Here is a 19,101-nt window from a genome sequence, read left to right on the forward strand (position 1 = left end):
TTTCGTACTACATACTATCAACTATTTCTCTCGAATTCAGCTATCTTTTCTGTATCGCTCTGTGCGAAATCGTCTCCCGATTCTCTCAAATTTTCTCAAATTTGGAGGAGACGAGACTTTCGCTCTCTACCTTTCCAAATCTACGAAAGCTCCCGTCCGGATGGAAAGAAGTCGGACGGATACACCCTCGGACACGAAGACTCTCTCCGTGCCGAATCTGAGCGCAGCAACGAGCCGAGTTTAATCTCCGCATAATCGCGGTCTCGAGGAGGTCGGGCAGGTAGAGGGGGAGGTAGAGTTGGGTCCGGTAGTGGTCGTCGGCCCCTGGTGAGAGACTTGCCTCTCCTCTTCTTCCCGTCGGCCTCTCTAACTCCCGCGGAGGGTCGTAGGAGGCCCACGGAGTGGGACGGCGAGTGGTTGCTCCGGAGGAATGGGAGCCGAAGGGGCGAAGGGGAGGGCGGCAGGCGACTAGAAACTAACGACGCGTTCTCCTGCCTCTCGAGCCGGCTAATCGCATGAATTTTCGACCGAACTCTCCTCGAGAATGTTAATCATAAGTCGGGATTATCGGAATTCTCGAAGCAGTTTGACGAATCGTTGTGACCCAGTTTCCAGTCAAATTTTAATACACCTTCCCTTCCCAAAACCGAATCAAATTTTTCGCTATTCCACACGTTCATTCACGCGATTTCCAATTCGTCGTTTCGTTGTTCTACTCGATTCTCCAAATTGTATCATCAGAATCGTATCATATATATAGATGCACGAATCGATACATTTATTCGGATCGTCGCGAAATTTAATCTAATTACACGTCGATTGAACGATCGACGATCAGAGTAGTATAACCTAATATACACTTACGATCGGACGTACACGGTCGTTGGTCGAACGGAAATTGAGAAAGATCATGCAAAGTGGAATATGTGCACGGTTCACTGTTTACGGCGTAGAACGAGTCCGCGGCCATATTGGATTCCTCTCGCCGCTGTAGATCAAAATTATAAGGCGGAACAGCGCTTCGGGACGTCCGTTCGGGATTCCTCACCGCGATATCCTCTCCTTCCTCCTCGTCCTCGTGCTTTTCGCGCTCCCCCCGATCGGTTTCGATCGATTTGCCAAACACCTTCGATCCTGTTTCTCCACCCCGCTCGCACCCCGCTCCTCTTGCTCCGCTTCTTTCTTGGCCGATCGACACCGCGAGTTTCGAGAAACCATTGGATCGACGGATTCAGGCGGGTCAGGTGGCGCGTATCGCGTGTCACTCTCCGTACACTTATACGCTTTGTCCGCGGTGTTCCGCTCGAAAAGGGTGGAACGCTCGCCCTGTGCTTTTTCTACCAGCCCTTCTGCCAGCTGGAGGATTAGGAGACGCGTCGAAAACCTGTTCAAAGTTTCACGCGTCGCGTCGCGGGAATGAATCGTGCCAAAAAATCGAATCGGGGTTGCTCGATATTTTTGGAAAAAATTGTAAAATGAAATGGAGCAAACCTGGAATTCTTCCATCCTTTTTCATATTTTCGTAGAAAAGTTCAATATACGCGTAAATTATAATAATAGAAGAAGGAAAGGAAATCCCCGTGACGCATATATGAAAATGAATGATTATTCCTCGACGAAATGAAATAATAATAATAATAATAACAACAATCGTTGACATTTTAGAAATCTTACAATTGAAAGGAAAGAAGAAAACCAACCTGTTAATTCACTTTTTCAATCCACTTTGGAACAGTTTAGACGTAAACGGAATCGTTTCTTCATTGTCCACCGTTGAAAGGAAGGTTACGAAACATTGGGGAACTCGGGATATCTTGGGATAGTCGTAGTCCCAAGGTTTTCTAATGCCCTCCGCCCATTAAGTTAACCGCGCTCACCGTTTCGAAGAAGCATAAATCACGGGTGAAGGCCTACCCCAGGAGGGAGAGGGGAGGAGGGAGGAGGGAGGGGAGTGGAATACAGGTAACGAGCAATTAACAATGAGCCTGTTGTTCGACTTAGTTATATATATATATATTCGTTTATCCCGTGGGATCGATAAGTCTTTCTCTCTCTCTCTCTCTCTCTCTCTGCCGAAAACGCAATACCGGTCTGTGATGTCTCCGCTCTAGACGAAATTGTTGCAATTAAGGTGGGAAGTTTGCGCGAAATCCTGTGTGGAAACGTTGATAACTAATGGCCGAGCGTCTCGCACGAGGCAATTAACCATCGAGCAAAAATGCGCCGAGCACCGAGAAGAGAAGGTGTACCTTTTTCTCCTAATTAACGGTGGTATATGTTCCCGTATATTGGTTAATTGGACGAGATCAATTACACGTTGACCAATTAGTCTGGAACGGGGGCATCTACGTGTACTGAAGAGACAGAGAGAGAGAGAGAGGTTGGCAGAGGTTGGCTCGGTTTTCAAAGTTTTCCAAGCGCGGTGAAATTCATGGTGTCGCCGTGCGGTACAAGTTTCGAATATATAGGAAACAAGTGTCCATCCGGTGCGCGCGATTCAAATCAGATCATGAAAGCGGGGGATGATGAATTTCGAAGAGGAAGGGCCGGCGTGTATAGTCCGTACCAGATGCCGTGTTTCCGCTGTCGAACACGCGGTCCTGTCAAAAATATATGCCGAAAATCCGTGACTCGGTTTTTTCCCTCCTCCTCCTGCAACGAAGCTCTACGTTTTTTTTTTTCTCTTTTTCATAACTCGTAATCGATCCGTTCGATATTCGACCACGTAAAGTTAATCCTTCGTCCATCCGTATATATCGTGTGTTGCGCGGTGATATTAATCTCTCTTGCGATTTTCAATTCATCGCTACGAGGGCGAAAGTGTCGATAAATCGCAATCGAATAAAACGACGAAAACTTGTAAAATGCATCGATGATATTCCTCCCTTACGAGAAAGAGAGAAAGAGAGAGGGAAAAAATTCGAAATTATACCAATTATCATTATACGATGACAGAATCGTAGATGTGGTCGAGGAAAGAGCTCGGGAAAATGAGAAGAAAAAGAACCAAAAAAAAAAAAAAAAAAAAAAAAAAAGATAGGAAAAAGAAAGGAATCCATATTCTCATTCCCGCTCCATCTCCTTCCTCTGTATTTGTAAACAACAGTTCATCGAACGTGGTGGTGCTGTAAGCCGGGATCGTCGATTCGCCGCTCGAGCGTAATAGCGCATCTCGCGGGCTCGATCCGCGGGTCTCGAGGGAGATGGGTAGGACGAGTCTAGGGCCCCAGCCATTTTTCCATGCAGCATCCACGAGCAACGGTCCGGCCGGGGGGGGAGGGGAGGGAGAGCGGTGCCCCCCCTCCACTTTGGCCGACCGACCAGACATCCTGGACCCCGGCTCACGGGCTCGTGTGTGCCGCCTTCCACCTAACTGGCGTTCCACAGAGTGGCCAGGTGAGGCAGGCCACCTCGAGTTATCTCGAAGACACCTTAGAAGAGATAGGGCCTCGGAGCCACGGAGGTGGGTTCCAGGCAACAATGACGCCCAGTTGAACTCGGCGAGTCGCCACGCTCTTCGTGCTCCTGCGAACGCGGGCCCGGCTCGGTGTCACCTCTCGTCCGTTCTTCTCTTCTCCACCGAAACTTGCCGAACGTTAATACGAAACGCACCGACAGGTGCTTCTCACGGTGAAGTTATCCAACTGCTGCGTACTCTCCGCTCTTGGGGAGACAGAAAGAGAGAGAGAGAGAGAGAAAGAGAGAGAGAGAGGGAGGCGAGAGAGAGAGAGAAAGAGAGAGAAAGAGAAAGAAAGAGAGGATCTTGAAGGAACAAGAGGTGGGAGAAGGAGAAGGAGAGTCTCGAGGAGAAAGAGAGAGAGAAAGAGAGAGAAAGAGAGAGGAAAGGGAACGACGCTTTTCGAGCAGAGCGAGCGTTTCTCGAAATTTCTCGAGGAAAATTTCCTTTCCCCTCTCCTCCCCCGATACTACAGCTGGCGTTCTCGTCCCTGGATCGAAAGGAAAAAAAAAAAAATAATAATAAAAAATAAAGAAAAGTAACACTTTGATTTTTTTCAAGATCCGTGATCGTGATACGTGGATTTTTTTTTCTTTCCCTCGTGCGCGTTTCACAGTGAATAATAAATAACGGAGTATAATATATATCTGAAGGCGCTATGTGATCCGTCCAGTTCTCTCGTCCAGTGTGTTATTCTGTTTATCCGTTTGTGACAGTTTGGGGAGGGGGGGTGGGTGGGGGGGAGAGAGGGAAGAGGTGAAAAAAAAAAAAACGGAAGGAAAATGTGCGAGTGCGGTGACGAGTGTGCCGAGGACACGATGAACTGGCAATTGGTCAGACGTCAGGCGGGTGATCTGTGAAAATCGTGAAGATCGTCCCGTGTTCGTCGCGCGTTCATCCATCGTGCGTTGGACGTGGTGTGAGGAAAGAAAGAGAAGAGAAGAGAAGAGAAGAGAAGAGAAGAGAAGAGAAGAGAGAAAGAGAAAGAGAAAGAGAAAGAGAGATAAAGGGAGGGGGGAAAAAAGATAAGGTGCGACAGAGTCGAATTTAGGTGAAGAAAATTCTAGCCGATAACGAGCCTCGACCACCTGAGATGGCCACCCTGGGCCTCTCCAAGGTCTTCATACTGGACAAGTACTTTACGGAGCTGCAAAAGTTCTGGGAGACCGAGAAGAAACTTCAAGGTACGCCACTGGGCATCGCTCTCGATCGTCCTTTTCGTTTTGAGCGCGTCGAGTCGTGTTTTCACGGACGTTGCACGATTTAAATGCGACATACCCGCGAGCGGAGGGGAGAGGAGGAGGAGGAGAAGGAGGAGGACGACGAGAGGATCCAGAAATATGGTCTCCTCTCCTCCTCCTCTTCATCCTCCTCCTCTTCCTCCTCCTCGCCTTTTACGAATTTTAAATAATTCTTCCCCCATCCGGAAAGAGACAATCGAAACGAGAAACGAGGTTTAAACATCACGTTGCCGGCCCTACCAAAAGTAAAAATCCGCGCGGATTAAGAGCGTTATTTTTTAATGGCTCTTAAAAAGTTCCGCGCGTAGAGTGGTTTGAACGATCTCTCTCTCTCTCTCTCTCTCTCTCTCCTTTTTCCTTTTTCCTTTTTTCTTCCCCCTGCAATTTCATTCTTGCTTCTCTCATTCATTCTTTTACGCGATCGTCAAAGCCTCCCGTTCCGCCTTTATTCATCGCTCTCTTCGTTCAACGTCCGAACCGTAATCAAGTTACAAGTGGCTATGCCCTTTTACTGCGAGCTGCAGTAATCCTACTTTTTGCACCATCGTGTGTACCATCATCGAATCGCTGTTTTTTTTTTTTTCTCCTCTCAACATTCATTTCAATCGGGACGCGGGAGAGTGAAATTGCGAGGGGCGAGGGGCGCCGCGTGTTATCGGCTACGCCCCTGACAAAACCGAAGAACCGCACCGGGGGCTGGCTGGCAATCGTACGAGCCAAGTTTTACCTGCGTTTTACAGTTAAAACAGTCGTCCTCGCGGTTTCTCCACCTCTTGATTGCCTGTACGCGCTGCATTCTTATCACCGGACGGACAGGTTGGAAGCGTTTTACCGTGGAAAACCGGAGGATTTTCCTATTACCTATTACGGTCCACGGTTTACGGCCCCATACCTTCCTGTCATTCATACACCTTTGAATCGGTGTTTGCTTTATTAACTCGTTCGCTCCGGGGATGGTCGTTAAAAGATTCATTAGAGGAGGTCGCGCGCGAGAAAACGTGTTTTTCCGTACGAGACGCTCCCGTGCGGAAGGAGGACACTTACGACTTCTTTTAACTTCCCCTCCCCACCACCCTTTTTCTTTTCTTTCTTCTTAGAAGATCCCCTTTTGAAGAAATGTTTTAATATCCCTTCCTCCATCCCTCCTGTTTTTCTCGCCTCGTTTTCCTCTACCTCTCCCTGCGCTACACCTGTACAACACCGTGCCGTCCAAACAGCTCGCGTTACGGAAAACACGCGTAAACATCCCTCGCGTGTACGCGCATCTTTTTTCGCTTAGAAGCCTTTCATTCTATTTATTTAGAGAATTTATACGTCGCGCGTAATTCGCGTCACGTACGCGTAATCTCCTCGATGCGACAAGGATTAAAATTTCGTTGCATTATTTCACTATTCTTGCTCGCGTAAAAATATATATATATACTTTTTCACATCCTTTTCGCGCATCGCCTTTTTCCCATGGATTCCTTTTTCCTTCATCTCTCCTTCTCGCCCCCCCTCGTGTATTTACGTTGCAGCAAATATGTACGACCGTAGGACGCGTTTTCACGTGTATTTAATCGATTAATGAAATTTATTATCTCATCAGGGTTGATTCTCGTTCGCGATAGCAATCGTAACTCTTACTTTATACGTTTAATCCCCACGGGGCGTATTGTTTCCTCCCATAAACCACGCACCGAAACATTAAACGCTTTATCATCGTTTTCACCCATCATTTCTTCGCGCTGTTCGTTGAACGAAAGCGGGAGAAAGGGGGAGGAGGGGAGGAGGAAGAGAAACGAGAGTCTCTGAATCATCGTCCGACTCCTTGCACCGACTTGCCCCCGTCACGATTCTTCTTCCTCCTCCTCCTCCTCCTCTCCTCCACCGCCGCCGAACTCCACGCTCTAACTCGGCCTCTTCCCTCGGCCCTCTCGCTCCCACGCCCACGCATTTCCTCTCGCGCTCCTCGTTTACGTGGAACGAGCGATTTTCCCCTCTTCCCAAACATTTTCTACCGATTTCCGTTTATTATCGTTGAGTAAACCGAAACAAGAGTGATTGGCCAATCAAAACTCGATGGTTACCTTCGAACACGTGCACACGCTCCGCGACGATCAAATTTATGGCCGTTCACATTGTGGCGTTCACCGCGTTTCCCGCGATCGCGAGATCGGTTCTACCGCCATTGATCGTCATCGACGCGACTCCTTAATTTCTATTGACGAGAGATTGCGGTTCTCTTGATTGATTCTTTTTTTCTTTTTTTTTTTTTCAAAATCCAATAGTAAAACTCTTTCTTCTTCTAGAAATATAGATTCGTATATTGTTTTTTTTTAATTTCATCTAGAGAAGAAGATTTCTTTCTTTTCGATAGTTTTATATTTTTTGAAGAATTCGTACCGAAGAGATTGCGGCTCTCTTTGATTTTTCAAAATCTAGAATAGTAAAACTCTTTCTTCTAGAAATATGGACTTGTTATATATTCTTTTTTTTTTTTTAATTTCATCTAGAGAAAAAGATTTCTTTCTTTTCGATAAAGTTTTATTTTCGAAGAATTCAAAAGGATAATTCGTATGAAAGAGATTTCGGCTCTCTTTGATCATTATTTTTTCTTTTTCAAAATCCAATAGTAAAACTCTTTCTTCTAGAAATATAGACTCGTATATTGTTTTTTTTATTTCATCTACCGAGAAGATTTCTTTCTTTTCGAAAGACTTTTCTTTCTTATATATATTTTTTTTTTAAGAATTCAGAGGATAATTCGTAGGTTAGGGTAAGAAGCGTCCAGGAAGGATTCCCTGAAAGAAGATTACGTCGATTAGTTGCCGAGGAAGGGAGGGGAGGGGGAGAGATACGGTCGCAGGGAATGGATTGTCGATTGCACGATCGCAATTACGAGGACAAAAGCGTTTCGATCTCTCGAAACGGAGCGAGATGGAAGGAGGGCAGGAAACGGTCACGCGGCCTCGGGCTTCGTAATTATATTTCTTGCAGGAAAAGCACGCATAATTGTCCCCGGGACGTGAGAGATCTTTCGAGATATCGTTACATTGTGCCACGTTGTATTCAGGAATTATCTTAGCCAGAGTAATTAGTAGTTTTTGTTACGTCATTAAAGACGCCGATTCCATTCCTTCTTTTTCCCTCCTTCCTTCTTTCCTTCCTTCCTTCCTTCCTTCCTTCCTTCCTTTCCCTCTTTCTCTCTTTCCTTCGTCCTTTCGTTCTTTTTTTTATCCCGCGATCATTAAACGTTCCCCGGCTCGCTTTCAAAGAACTTATCGGATCAGATAAGACCGATTTAAACCCCTGTTCTTATTATAAGAACGACCGTGTTACCAATCGTTCCAATCGATTTTTTTCCCTCCGTGTCCCGGATAACTGGAATGCCTACAGACAATTTTTACCATTTTTCTCGAAATTTTTCTCTTCTTTCCTTTCCTTTTCTTTTCTTTTTTTTCTTCTTCTTCGAGCCAACTCACGAATAGTTCTAACGATTCGCTCGTGATCCAAGGGATCTGCTACGCTATACATCGCGGAGCGTCGTTAACCATCGCTTTCTGGCAATCTGAAGCCACGGATTCTTGTGGAGGGGAACGAGCATTTGCCATATTATTCGCCCATCTTATTTCTTTCCTCTCACGAGGCACGATAAGGAAGCGAGAAAAACGAAAAGTAGAAGATTGTATGAAGGAGGCAAAAACTTGACTATACAGTTATCGCGATCTATCGATCCCATTTCGATCCCATCAAAATCTATCTAAAAAGAAGCATCTGATCTCGTAGGATATCCTTTAGATTAGATTATTCTGATCTTCGGAAGAAAGAAGGGAGGGAAAATTAAATTCCGACATGGTTAAACATTAGCCGATCTTCTCTCCTCTCCCCATTGGCCAAGCCCCGTTGACTAGAGTAGAGGATAACATCCTCGACACGATGGATCGCGTTTTTCGACGCGAGATCGGAGGTCGATTTGTTTACGTCGAACGAGAAAGGCGACATCCCTTTCCCAAGGAAACGTTCCTCCCTTGACCCATCTTCGAAACTTGATGGAACGAAGCCGAGCGGAGAGAGAGTTTTCACGATTCTCTCTCGCTTGGATTTATGCGGGGCAACGGCCTAAGCGAGTGTACCATCCACTGCAACTGTCTCTGGCCTGTGCACCACGTGCCTCACACCGACGAGGACGGGGATAAACACGAGCGCGCATTGTGCATAGGCGGCTAGCGATGGACTCGAGTTGCGACCGTCTTTCCTTTCGATACTCGAAAAACTCGGGGTTGACAGCAATTATATGAATATTTAAGATTTTTAAATTAGATCAGATGCAAATGAGAATGGAAATATGTTGTATATTGATGAATACTCGCGTAGACAGGTAGCGATAGACTCGAGTTGCGTCCACCGCTTTTCAAACAATCTTTCTTTTCGATACTCGAAAAACTTGACAGCAATCGAATATTTAAGATTTTTAAATTAGACGCAAATGAGATCAAAATGGAAATATCTTGTACACTGATGAATACTCGCATTGTAGCGTAGACAGGTAGCGATGGACTCGAGTTGCGTGCACCGCTTTTCAAACAATCTTTCTTTTCGATACTCGAAAAACTTGACAGCAATCGAATATTTAAGATTTTTAAATTAGACGCAAATGGGATCAGAATGGAAACATGTTGTATACTGACGAATATTCGTATTGCGTAGACAGGTAGCGATGGACTCGAGTCTACCGCTTTTCAAACAATCTTTCTTTTCGATACTCGAAAAACTTGACAGCAATCGAATATTTAAGATTTTTAAATTAGACGCAAATGGGATCAGAATGGAAACATGTTGTATACTGACGAATATTCGTATTGCGTAGACAGGTAGCGATGGACTCGAGTCTACCGCTTTTCAAATAATCTTTCTTTTCGATACTCGAAAAACTTGATAGCAATCGAATATTTAAGATTTTTCAATTAGACGCAAATGAGATCAGAATGGAAATATCTTGTACACTGATGAATACTCGCATTATGGCATAGATAGGTAGCGATGGACTCGAGATGCGTCCAGTTTCGCAAACAATTTTTCTTTTCGAATGTTTGAGTATTTAAGGTTTTGAAATTAGATGTAAATGGGGTTAGAATGGGAAATTGGTTCGTATACCGCGTGTTGTATACCATGATGAATACCAAACGTGCATAGACGGATAGCGATGGATTCGAGATGCTTTGAGTTTGTATCGATGTTTTAGAATTGAATATTTAAGTAATTTAAAATTGAATGGAAATTGGGCGGATGGAAATTGCGATACCACGTGTACCCTACATCGATGGAGATAGAACGAGCATAGAGCTAGAGATCGATTTGAGGAACGTTTAAGAGGAACGCTTCAAGATAGTTCGACAACATTCGACAGATTATTAAAATTTGAATGTAATTAGAGATATTCGATATTCGAAGCTATCGATTAAAATTTCGCCTCGAATCGAATTGGAAGGAATATCGATCCAAATTGTATAAAACTTGAAGAAATTTTCTTTCGAATTTGAAACATTTACCAGAAGATACATTCCCGATACGGGGGAGCACATTTAGGATTTACCTGATCCTGAATTATAGAAGTTGATTAGCGGGCATAAATGGCGAGACATTAAGGACAATTTAGCCGGTGGATCTGGCCAAGATTGTACAAGCGTGTGTGCATAAATTGCGGAGTATTAGGGGTAGCCAGGTCACCACCTGGGGGCTATCTTCTAACTCTTTTTTGGAAACGTTCCCGGGATGTTGGTGTTACGTTGGCGCGGCGGTTTAAATAGTAAATTCCAAGTTGTCGCCGGGGTAAAGAAGCGGCGAGTTTCGAATTCAACGCGCCATTTTTTGTTTCTATCCTATTTTAACGGAACACGGTCGACGGTTTTATATATATATATATATATATATAAAACATATACACGAAGGATCGTTTGAACGTACGTTAAGCGAGAGAATCGCGTGGATCGCAGCCTCGCGAACCTGCGCAACGATACATCGCGATAGCGTGTTCGTGTATATTTTTCTCCGTACAGGTCGGTTTTAAGTGGCGCTCATACCGAAAATCCAATCGTTAACTCTTACTCCGATTTTAATAAATTTAGAAATTTATTTTCGTGGCATAGTGAATTTCGTGAGAATTTTAAATAAATAAATACGTGGATCGAGAATTCGTCGAAAATTAATTCTACCGAACGTGAACTATAAATAAAAAATAAAAACAAATAAAAACACTCGATGCGCGCGGATTCTTTTGGTTAATTCTTCGCACGTGACACGCGACAGATTTTCCGAATCAACCTTAATTCCCCCTTTTTAATCAAATTATACCGAAAATAAATGAAACGTAATTTAAACGTTTCAAGCATAATTTTGCAGAAATAGAATAGTGGTGTATAGAAATACCATTGTTACACCTAAAATACCCGATCCCTTCCATTCCTAAAATATCATCGGTTATTAACGGCGAAAACGGAGGAAGGGGAGAAATCAACGAGAAATCGTCGCGTGTCTCGCGTTTCGATCGACGTTACTCGTGTTCTCTACTCGTGTTTATAACGATAACGCCACTCGTGCAGACTGGTCACACTTATTGCCACACGAGGGGCGTAAAGGGGGTTATATAAATTGGAACGCGAGTCGTGGCGACGCACACGTGAAATTAAAGGGTAATTAACGCTCGTCGTATTTGTCCGTTTTAATATTCTGATACGGATCATTCGTTTCTTCCTTTCGAACGAGCGAGAGAGGAGCAGTAGAGAGTCTTCTTAAAGGGTTTCGCATTCCTACTTCTTCTGGATGGAGGAAGGAAGAGGTAAATTAGGCAAATAGGCTATCAGCGAGGGAAAGAAATTCTTATTATTTATCCCTATTTAATCTTATTATTAATCTTATTAATTATTCCCGAATATTCGTTAAGTTTTATCCGCGAATTTTCGCCGTAATTTCGCATCATACAATTTCGCCGTTTCGCTTAAACGCTTTGGCGTGTCCAGTTTTCTTAAATCTTGTTTACAAGCTACGCAACGGCCGAGCTTCTCCCCGAGCTTAAACCCGCGATTCGTGCCGCTTTTAATTCTGGCTCTCTGCCACTAAGGTAAGCGTAGCTCGTTCGAGGTTAAGTAAATAACTTTACGTGTCTTCCAAGTTTACGGCCGTTCTCCACCTTTCTAATTTGTCATGTTTCCGTCCAGTTTCGAAATGCATTTACATTCATTTCGGTAGCGGCCCGGAAATGAAACATTTTTACGGCTTATTTTCCTTTGAATAAGTAATTGGTTGCCCGGAGAAATTAAATTAATTCTCGGAAACGAAAAGAGAACTTTTTGAACAACAAGAAGAAACATTTTCATTTTCGTTTCCTGTTCCGTAAGAAATTGTGAAATCTAGCGAGATATTCGCCCTTATCGAATTAACCAAGAATTTCAATTCCAAGCGTTAATTATAAGCAACGATCGTTTTAAAACACTGCTCAGCTTCTTCCACGTGTGTGGACGATCCTTAAAGGCAGAGAAAGAGCTTGGATCTTTTCCTGTACATAAGAAATTGTGAAATGCAGCGAGATATTCATTGTTAACCAAGAATTCCAAGTGTTAATAAACAACGATAGTTTTAAAACACTGCTCAACTTCTTCCACGTGTGTGGACGAGCCTTAAGGGTAGAGAAACAGCCTGGATCTTTTCCTGTACATAAGAAATTGTGAAATGCAGCGAGATATTCATTGTTAACCAAGAATTCCAAGTGTTAATAAGCAAGAATCCTTTTAAAACACTACTCAGTCTCTTCCACGTGTATGGACGATCCTTAAGGGTAGAAAAACAATCTGGATCTTTTCCTATACATGAGAAATTGTGAAATGCAGCGAGATATTCATTGTTAACCAAGAATTCCAAGTGTTAATAAGCAACGATAGTTTTAAAACACTGCTCAGCCTCTTCTACGTGTGTAACGATTTTTAAGAATAGAGAAACAGTCTGGACCAATCTGCATTTTTTTCTGTATATAAGAAATTGTGAAATCTAGCGAAATATTCGCCCTTATCGAATTAATCAAGAATTTCAATTCCAAGTGTTAATAAGCAATGATCGTTTTAAAACACTGGTCAGTCTCTTTCATATGTGGACGATCCTTAAAGGTAGAGAAACAGCCTGGATCTTTTCCTGTATATAAGAAATTATGAAATCCAGCGAGATATTCATCAAACCAAGAATTTAACCAAGAATTTCAATTCCAAGCGTTAATTATAAGCAACGATCGTTTAAAACACGGTCCAGGTTCTTCCACGTGTGTGGACGATCCTTAAGGGTAGAGAAACAGCCTGGATTAACTCGCATCTGATTAGACCCCGAGGTCGAGCTTGCCTTTCTCATGCATGCACACAAACGCACACAAATTCGTTGTCTTTCTTCTTTCGAGGCTCCTTTGTGTATCGACGCTTAGGTCAGCTGCCTCGTCGAGTGTAAGTTTCGGTTTCGCTCGAAAGGTCGTGAAAAAGGTAGTAGTCATCCACGCGTATCTTTCATCCACGTCGACTTTCTTCCACTTCTCTGAAAGTACACGCATTCCCAGGATCCGACCGTCATCGGTTTTCGCGCGAAAATAATGCACGAATCGTCCCTGCTCTCGTCCACGAAAATTCTTCTTCCGGAGAAATACTTACGCCATCGTCCAACACTCGACTTTTTCCCTCGATCGTCGCAAATATCGTCTTGAGAGAAAGACGGGAACCGGTAGAAATTCGGAGGAATTTTACATTTGGCCTGGTTCCATCTTCCGGAATCTTCGCCGATGGGAAGAATATTTTTAAACACCGCGCTCGAGAGAAAGTGGTGCTTAATCCTCTTCTTAATGGAGGGGCACGCGTTTGCGGGCCCCTCACTCTCTCCCCCCTCTTCGAAAAAGAAAAATTCGAATAATCGAAATTCGGATCGTAAGATGATCTTACGATCCTTATACAATAAAGACGAAGGAAACACGCTCGTGAAACGTGAAAAATTAGAGAAATTTCCCCTTGTGCTCGATAAAAAGCCTGTAATTCTTCGTAGTTAACGTAGCTTTCGAACCTCTTTTTTTTTTTCTTTCTCCAACTCCCCCTTTTCGAGAGTAAAACCGCCGAATTACAGGCAAGTTGAAAGTTTCGCCCCCTGTTTCTCCACTCGACTGTTTTTCCGCGGCATCGTTCCTTTTTTCCACCCCCTCCCCCTTCTTGGCATCCGCCAATTAAAATTTTCGTTCTATTTACCGTGCCCCGACCGGAGAGAGGAAGGAAGGGAGGGGGGGATGGACTAAAAAATTTCGATCTCGCCTACCGCGAGTGTTCGCCGGGAAAACGCTTTTATCCCCCCTTTTCCCGCTTTTCTGCAACTGCTTCTCTCTTTTTTTCCCTCCCCCCTTTTTTGTCCTTTTTTTTTTCGAAACTTTTTTTTTTTTACGATCCTCGTCGTTAGTTCGGTCTTTCCAACCAGGGTTGAAACTTCCCTCGTGGCTCGATTACGAGGCTTTCCCCTTCCTCCCCCCCCCCCCATCCCAAGCCGCGGCTTTTCGACTCTTCGCGTTGTTGCGCGTTAATCGAGTAGCAACCGCGTGTAAAACCGATTACGCCCTGTTTCAACTTTTCCCGCTCGAAATCCTCGACAAATCCCTCATCGATCTCTATCCCCTCCATAATCTTGTTTTCGTTCACCAACCATTCTCTCGCGCGATCGTTTCAAGGAATTTTTCGCGTTTGCGCGCGAACAAAGTTTTTTTCATCTCTCTTTTCTCTTTTTCTATTTTCTTTTATTTCGAAAGCAAGCGTATTCGAAACGAAGGAAGAGAGAATGGCGCGATCTCTTTCACTCAGCGGAGTAATCGTGTATGATCCCCCGTTCGAAGCGGTTCCTTCGATGGAATGCGAGGTATTTCCCGTTCGATCGATTCGTCTTCGAGTTTTATCTGACCGGTCGCGTCGAACATCCGTGTTTAAGATAGTCCTCCCCGTTTTCGATCCTCCCTTTTTGTTTCCTCTTTTTCCTTTTAGTTTCTCACTTTGCGAATCCTTCACAGAGGGAGATTCCTTGGAACAGATACAGTTACATCGAGCACCTTTCGCGATATCTTATGATTCGAGTACTGAAATTGCAGTAAGATTTCGATAATCACGATCGAATTCGAGGACGATTTTAAGTTTCTATAAATACAATCGTTGCAACTCTTAAGATATATTTTTCCCTTCTCTAAGGAAACATCGTGTATAAATATAATTGTTAAGATATCTGCAACACGTTTCTACGTTTCAGATATTCGTTCTCGCGTACATAATTCTCTTCTTCTCGAAAAATTAAGAAAACGATCAATTCCCTGTAACGATCCATAGGGATCCTTCTTTCGCTTCTCTAAGGAAACATTGTGTATAAATATATTTAAGATATCTGTAACACGTTTCTACGTTTCAGATATTCGTTCTCGCGTACATAATTTTCTTCTTCTCGAAAAATTAAGAAAACGATCAATTCCCTATAACGATCCATAGGGATCCTCAAGATTGGTTCAACGTCTTTCCATCTCTGTACTCATTCTCGTTTCCTGTGAGAAGTGGTGGAAAAAATCTACATTTCTTTTCGCACAAGAGGGATCGACCAATTCCATGCCACGAATCCGGTTAGAATTCAAGTTGGAATCGCGATAACGAATGTTGGCTAGGTTCTGACTACGTGTCCCTGGCCGCGAATAAAAGAGGGGGAAGCTCCCCGTCCTTTTCTCCCCTTTCGTCTCGTACTCGTCCCTCCTCATAACAGAGGACCGTATTCCGGCTAGAAGACGATTCTTCTTCGGTGTTAACGCGAACGTGGTGTAGACAGAAGTGGCCGTGAGAGGAAGAAGACGAAAGGGAACCTGTTTTTCTTCGAACGGGCATTCAGGTACACCCGAAGGGTACCTGTGTTCGCTTTAATTCCGCCGCGCTAGGACCTCGTCCGGTGTATACCTGCCGAGACCCTTTCCGTTTCGTCTCTCCCGCATACGTAAAGTCTTCCAGATGGAAAGTGTCGTCCTCGAAGTTTGAAACGATAATAAGGGAAGATTATAATTAATTCGTCGAAAGGGTACAAGTATCCGAATTCGTCTCGACGTTTCGACTCTGCTTAGATGGCGCGACGATCTCGAAAACGACATCGATCGAAAGGATCCGAATTATTTCTCGTCTCGCCTCCGTTAAAAAGCCGGCTCGTCCAAGTTTCTCCAAGCGTGGTATCGATCGGAGAATTGTGAATTTTTCACGAAACTCACGTCGTCGTCTAAAAATCGTCTTCTCTATAATTTCGGTCGTCGATCAATTCGTTACGGTTCGGAAGGACCGATTTAAAAATATACTTTTCACGAGAGTGAATATGCTTTCACAGGGATAAATATGATCGATTTCGACCGACATCCAACGTTCCTCGATATATACGAATCGTGCGTTTAACCGTTCGCAAAACGGATCGAACTGAACTTTTACCTCGTTGCGATAATACGAGCCGTGCTTTCTTTCCCGCCATTCAAACTCTCTTATTCGTTTTTTTTTTCATTCTCTCAGATCTTCTCTTTATCTTCTCTACCACGATCCATGACGTCGTGTCGTTTTTTTTGATCTTTCGTATACTTTCCTGTTTTTTTTTCTCTTTCTCTCTCCCTCAATGAATTTCTCTCTTTCCACTCTTCTTTGTCTTCTTTGATTATCCTCTCTCCTTCCCTTCGTTAGTTATTCTTTCTCTTCCCTTTCGGCTTTTTTCTTGACTCCACCCCCTCTTTGGTCTCCAGTGTTCTTTTTTTCTACTATTTATTCTCTTTGTCACCACTTTCCTCTCTCCCTAGACTTTTAATCCCTCTCTCCTCGCTTTGATTTCATCCTTTTCACTATATCCCCTCTCTTTCCGTCCCTCCCTCGACTCTCTATCGAGCCAAAATCTATCCTTCATCTTATTATCTTTCTCCCTTTTTTTTTTTTTTTTTTTTTTTTCTTTAAATATTTGCTCCCCTCGTTAATTTCTCCTCGTAATATTCTTCCTGCTTTCCTTTTTTAATTCGAGAATCTATATATAGTCCGTACGACCGGTTCTAATGGCCACTAACTTCCGGATACGAGATTAGTTTCGTAACAGGCTCGAGGAAATAACTTATTTAACGGCGGCTCGCGAATCGGCCGACGCGCGTTGCATTATTTACGCGTCGCTCTCTCAGACGTTACGATCTGTATTCGACGTGGCTGCACGATAATCGACATTCACGATCTTTCGCAACGTGTACATTTGAAAAAGAGAACACGACGACAATTTATTTTCATATCTGAAACAAAATCTTTCAAAGAGGATCCGTTGCAATCAATCGTATCCATGAAAGTGAAAACAAATCAAAATTTATATATATATATATATATATATATATATATATATATATATATATAGAGAGAGAGAGAGAGAGAGAGAAGTACATATTTTCCATTCTGGAGAATAAGCGTGACAAAGCATTATTCTTCGTATAAGAAGAAGAAGAAGGAGACGAAAAAAGAAGATGGCGAATTGGCGTAAAGATGAATGAAAATGGTGGCGTGGTGAATGAGTCAGAGGGTAGAGTGGAGCGAAAAGAAGCCAAGTGTACGAGCGCTATGGTCGCTCGTAAATCTCGATTCCTCGGGCGCCGTCGCCCGGAAAGGAGTGATTATTTCGAAAGTCACACTTCCTTCGCCTTCGACGCGTCTCCTCACCCCCTTCGGAAAACGAACCACCTTTTCGAGCCGGCGCGATGTTTCTCTTATGAACGAAAAAGAAAAGAAAAGAAAAATAAAAAAAAAGAGAAAGAAAAGGAAAAGAAATAAGAGAGAAAAGAGTAGCAATAGTTTTTCGCAAGTTTTCAAAGTAAGAAAGGAAGGAAGGAAGGAAGGAAATGGCACCTTTTTCCACCATTTTCCAGCCCCCCATCAGAAGGAACGAGAGATGTCGTGGCCTGTCTGTCCGTTACACGCTTAGCTTTCTCGCGGGATTGCTCCCGTTTCTCGTGAATAACTCGCGAGGATCTCGGTATTCCTGACTCGGCTCGTAGACAGCCGTCCACCGGGTACCGTTAATCCAAGACACAATAGCGCGGAGACGTTGAAACGAGAGTCGGAGAAACGAGGGGGATCTGTCACGCGAGCGTGAGATCAAGTACAGTTGACAGGTGTGTGCCGGCTCTTCGTGTGCCCTGACCCCTTGACACTCGATCGACAGGTGTCTTTCGCAGGGGCGAATTAACAGGGGGTGAGGCCCGGGTGGTGAGACGAAGAAAATCATCCTTCCCGTCCGTTTCTGTTCTTTCTCCGATCTTCTTCTCCCTCGATGTCTCATACATTTATATTTCATATCGATTAGGTTACTAATCTTTAACAACGTGTGAAAATTCGGAAAGAAGAATTGTCGCGTCGGGGATGTGATTGAGATGCGAGAGAAAAGAAAAAAAGACTCGTCCTAATTCGCCGCAGCTACGTGACACTAATGACCACGTGGATGAGAACAGGTGCATTGCTCGAGGTGTATGCTTCTTCTGCTCTCCTCATTGGAGCGAGGAAAGAGTTAAGAAGCAGCTGTCAAAAGATCCGATTCCGCTTCCGCTTCCGCTCGCGGTTCTTCGCATCGCATCTTTCTCAAGGGGGGGAATTAAATTGTCAGGATTTCTTCTTCGGGATATATAATATCGGGATTACCGTTACTCGAACTATTAGAAGAAAAAAAGGAAGAAAAGAAATGTCGGGTGTTATCGGAATTTTCCATCGATTTTTAGGATATTTTCAGACGTGTTTTCTACGCGGGTTACGGGATACTGGTTTCTAATCGGTACAATTTAAAAAAACGAACACGTCCGCTCGCTATGACAAAACGACCGCGTATCTGCGTGCCGCGTGAACCAGCCTCTCTCGTGTCCCATATTCGTGAAACTCGTCGAACTGGTGCCCGTTTGGAAACCGCGTTTCAATGTTCCGCGCTGGTTAATTCCTTGATAATTTTCCGTGAGTCCCCTCCCCTTCGATCGAATTCTTCCGTACATTTTCCTGTGATTAGATTTTCTGCGATGATAGAATGGTGCGATTCGATGCGCAACGGAATATATATATATATATAAATAAATAACGCAAACGAATGGAAGAAGAGCGATCGTTCTCGATTAAAATTTCTCAAAACTGGTTCCTCTGGATTTCTTCTTCGTTCGATTCGATCGACGAGAGAGAGAAAGAGAGAGAAAGAAAGGCAAAGGTTAATATCAATAATCCCTCTTCGAGTCGAACGAACGATGATCGAAAAGAAAACACCGCGGTTTCCATTTATCCGTTCGACGAAGAATCACCCCTCCCCTCCTCACACACACTTGTATCGATCCTACTCCTACTCCATCGTGCATTAACGAGCTCG

The 19,101-nt window shown here is 43.9% G+C and overlaps 1 protein-coding gene across 5 annotated transcripts in view; it reads left to right on the forward strand.

Annotated features, from left to right (window-relative positions):
• The window catches only part of LOC122712029 (unconventional myosin-IXb), a 79,761-nt gene that overhangs the window by 46,523 nt on the left and 14,137 nt on the right, over window positions 1–19,101 (forward strand). For 2 of the 5 annotated variants that reach the window (XM_043931309.1, XM_043931312.1), the window contains exon 1: window positions 4,206–4,641. The exons of the other annotated variants lie outside the window; for them this stretch is intronic. In XM_043931309.1, coding sequence (XP_043787244.1) covers window positions 4,551–4,641 — 91 coding nt within the window. In that variant the 5' untranslated portion in view covers window positions 4,206–4,550. Of the gene's footprint in view, window positions 1–4,205; window positions 4,642–19,101 lie in introns of those variants that run through there. 5 annotated transcript variants of the gene reach the window in all.

Source organism: Apis laboriosa, unplaced genomic scaffold, assembly GCF_014066325.1.
Source record: "Apis laboriosa isolate Shangri-la unplaced genomic scaffold, ASM1406632v1 scaffold18_cov149, whole genome shotgun sequence".
NCBI lineage: Eukaryota > Metazoa > Arthropoda > Insecta > Hymenoptera > Apidae > Apis > Apis laboriosa.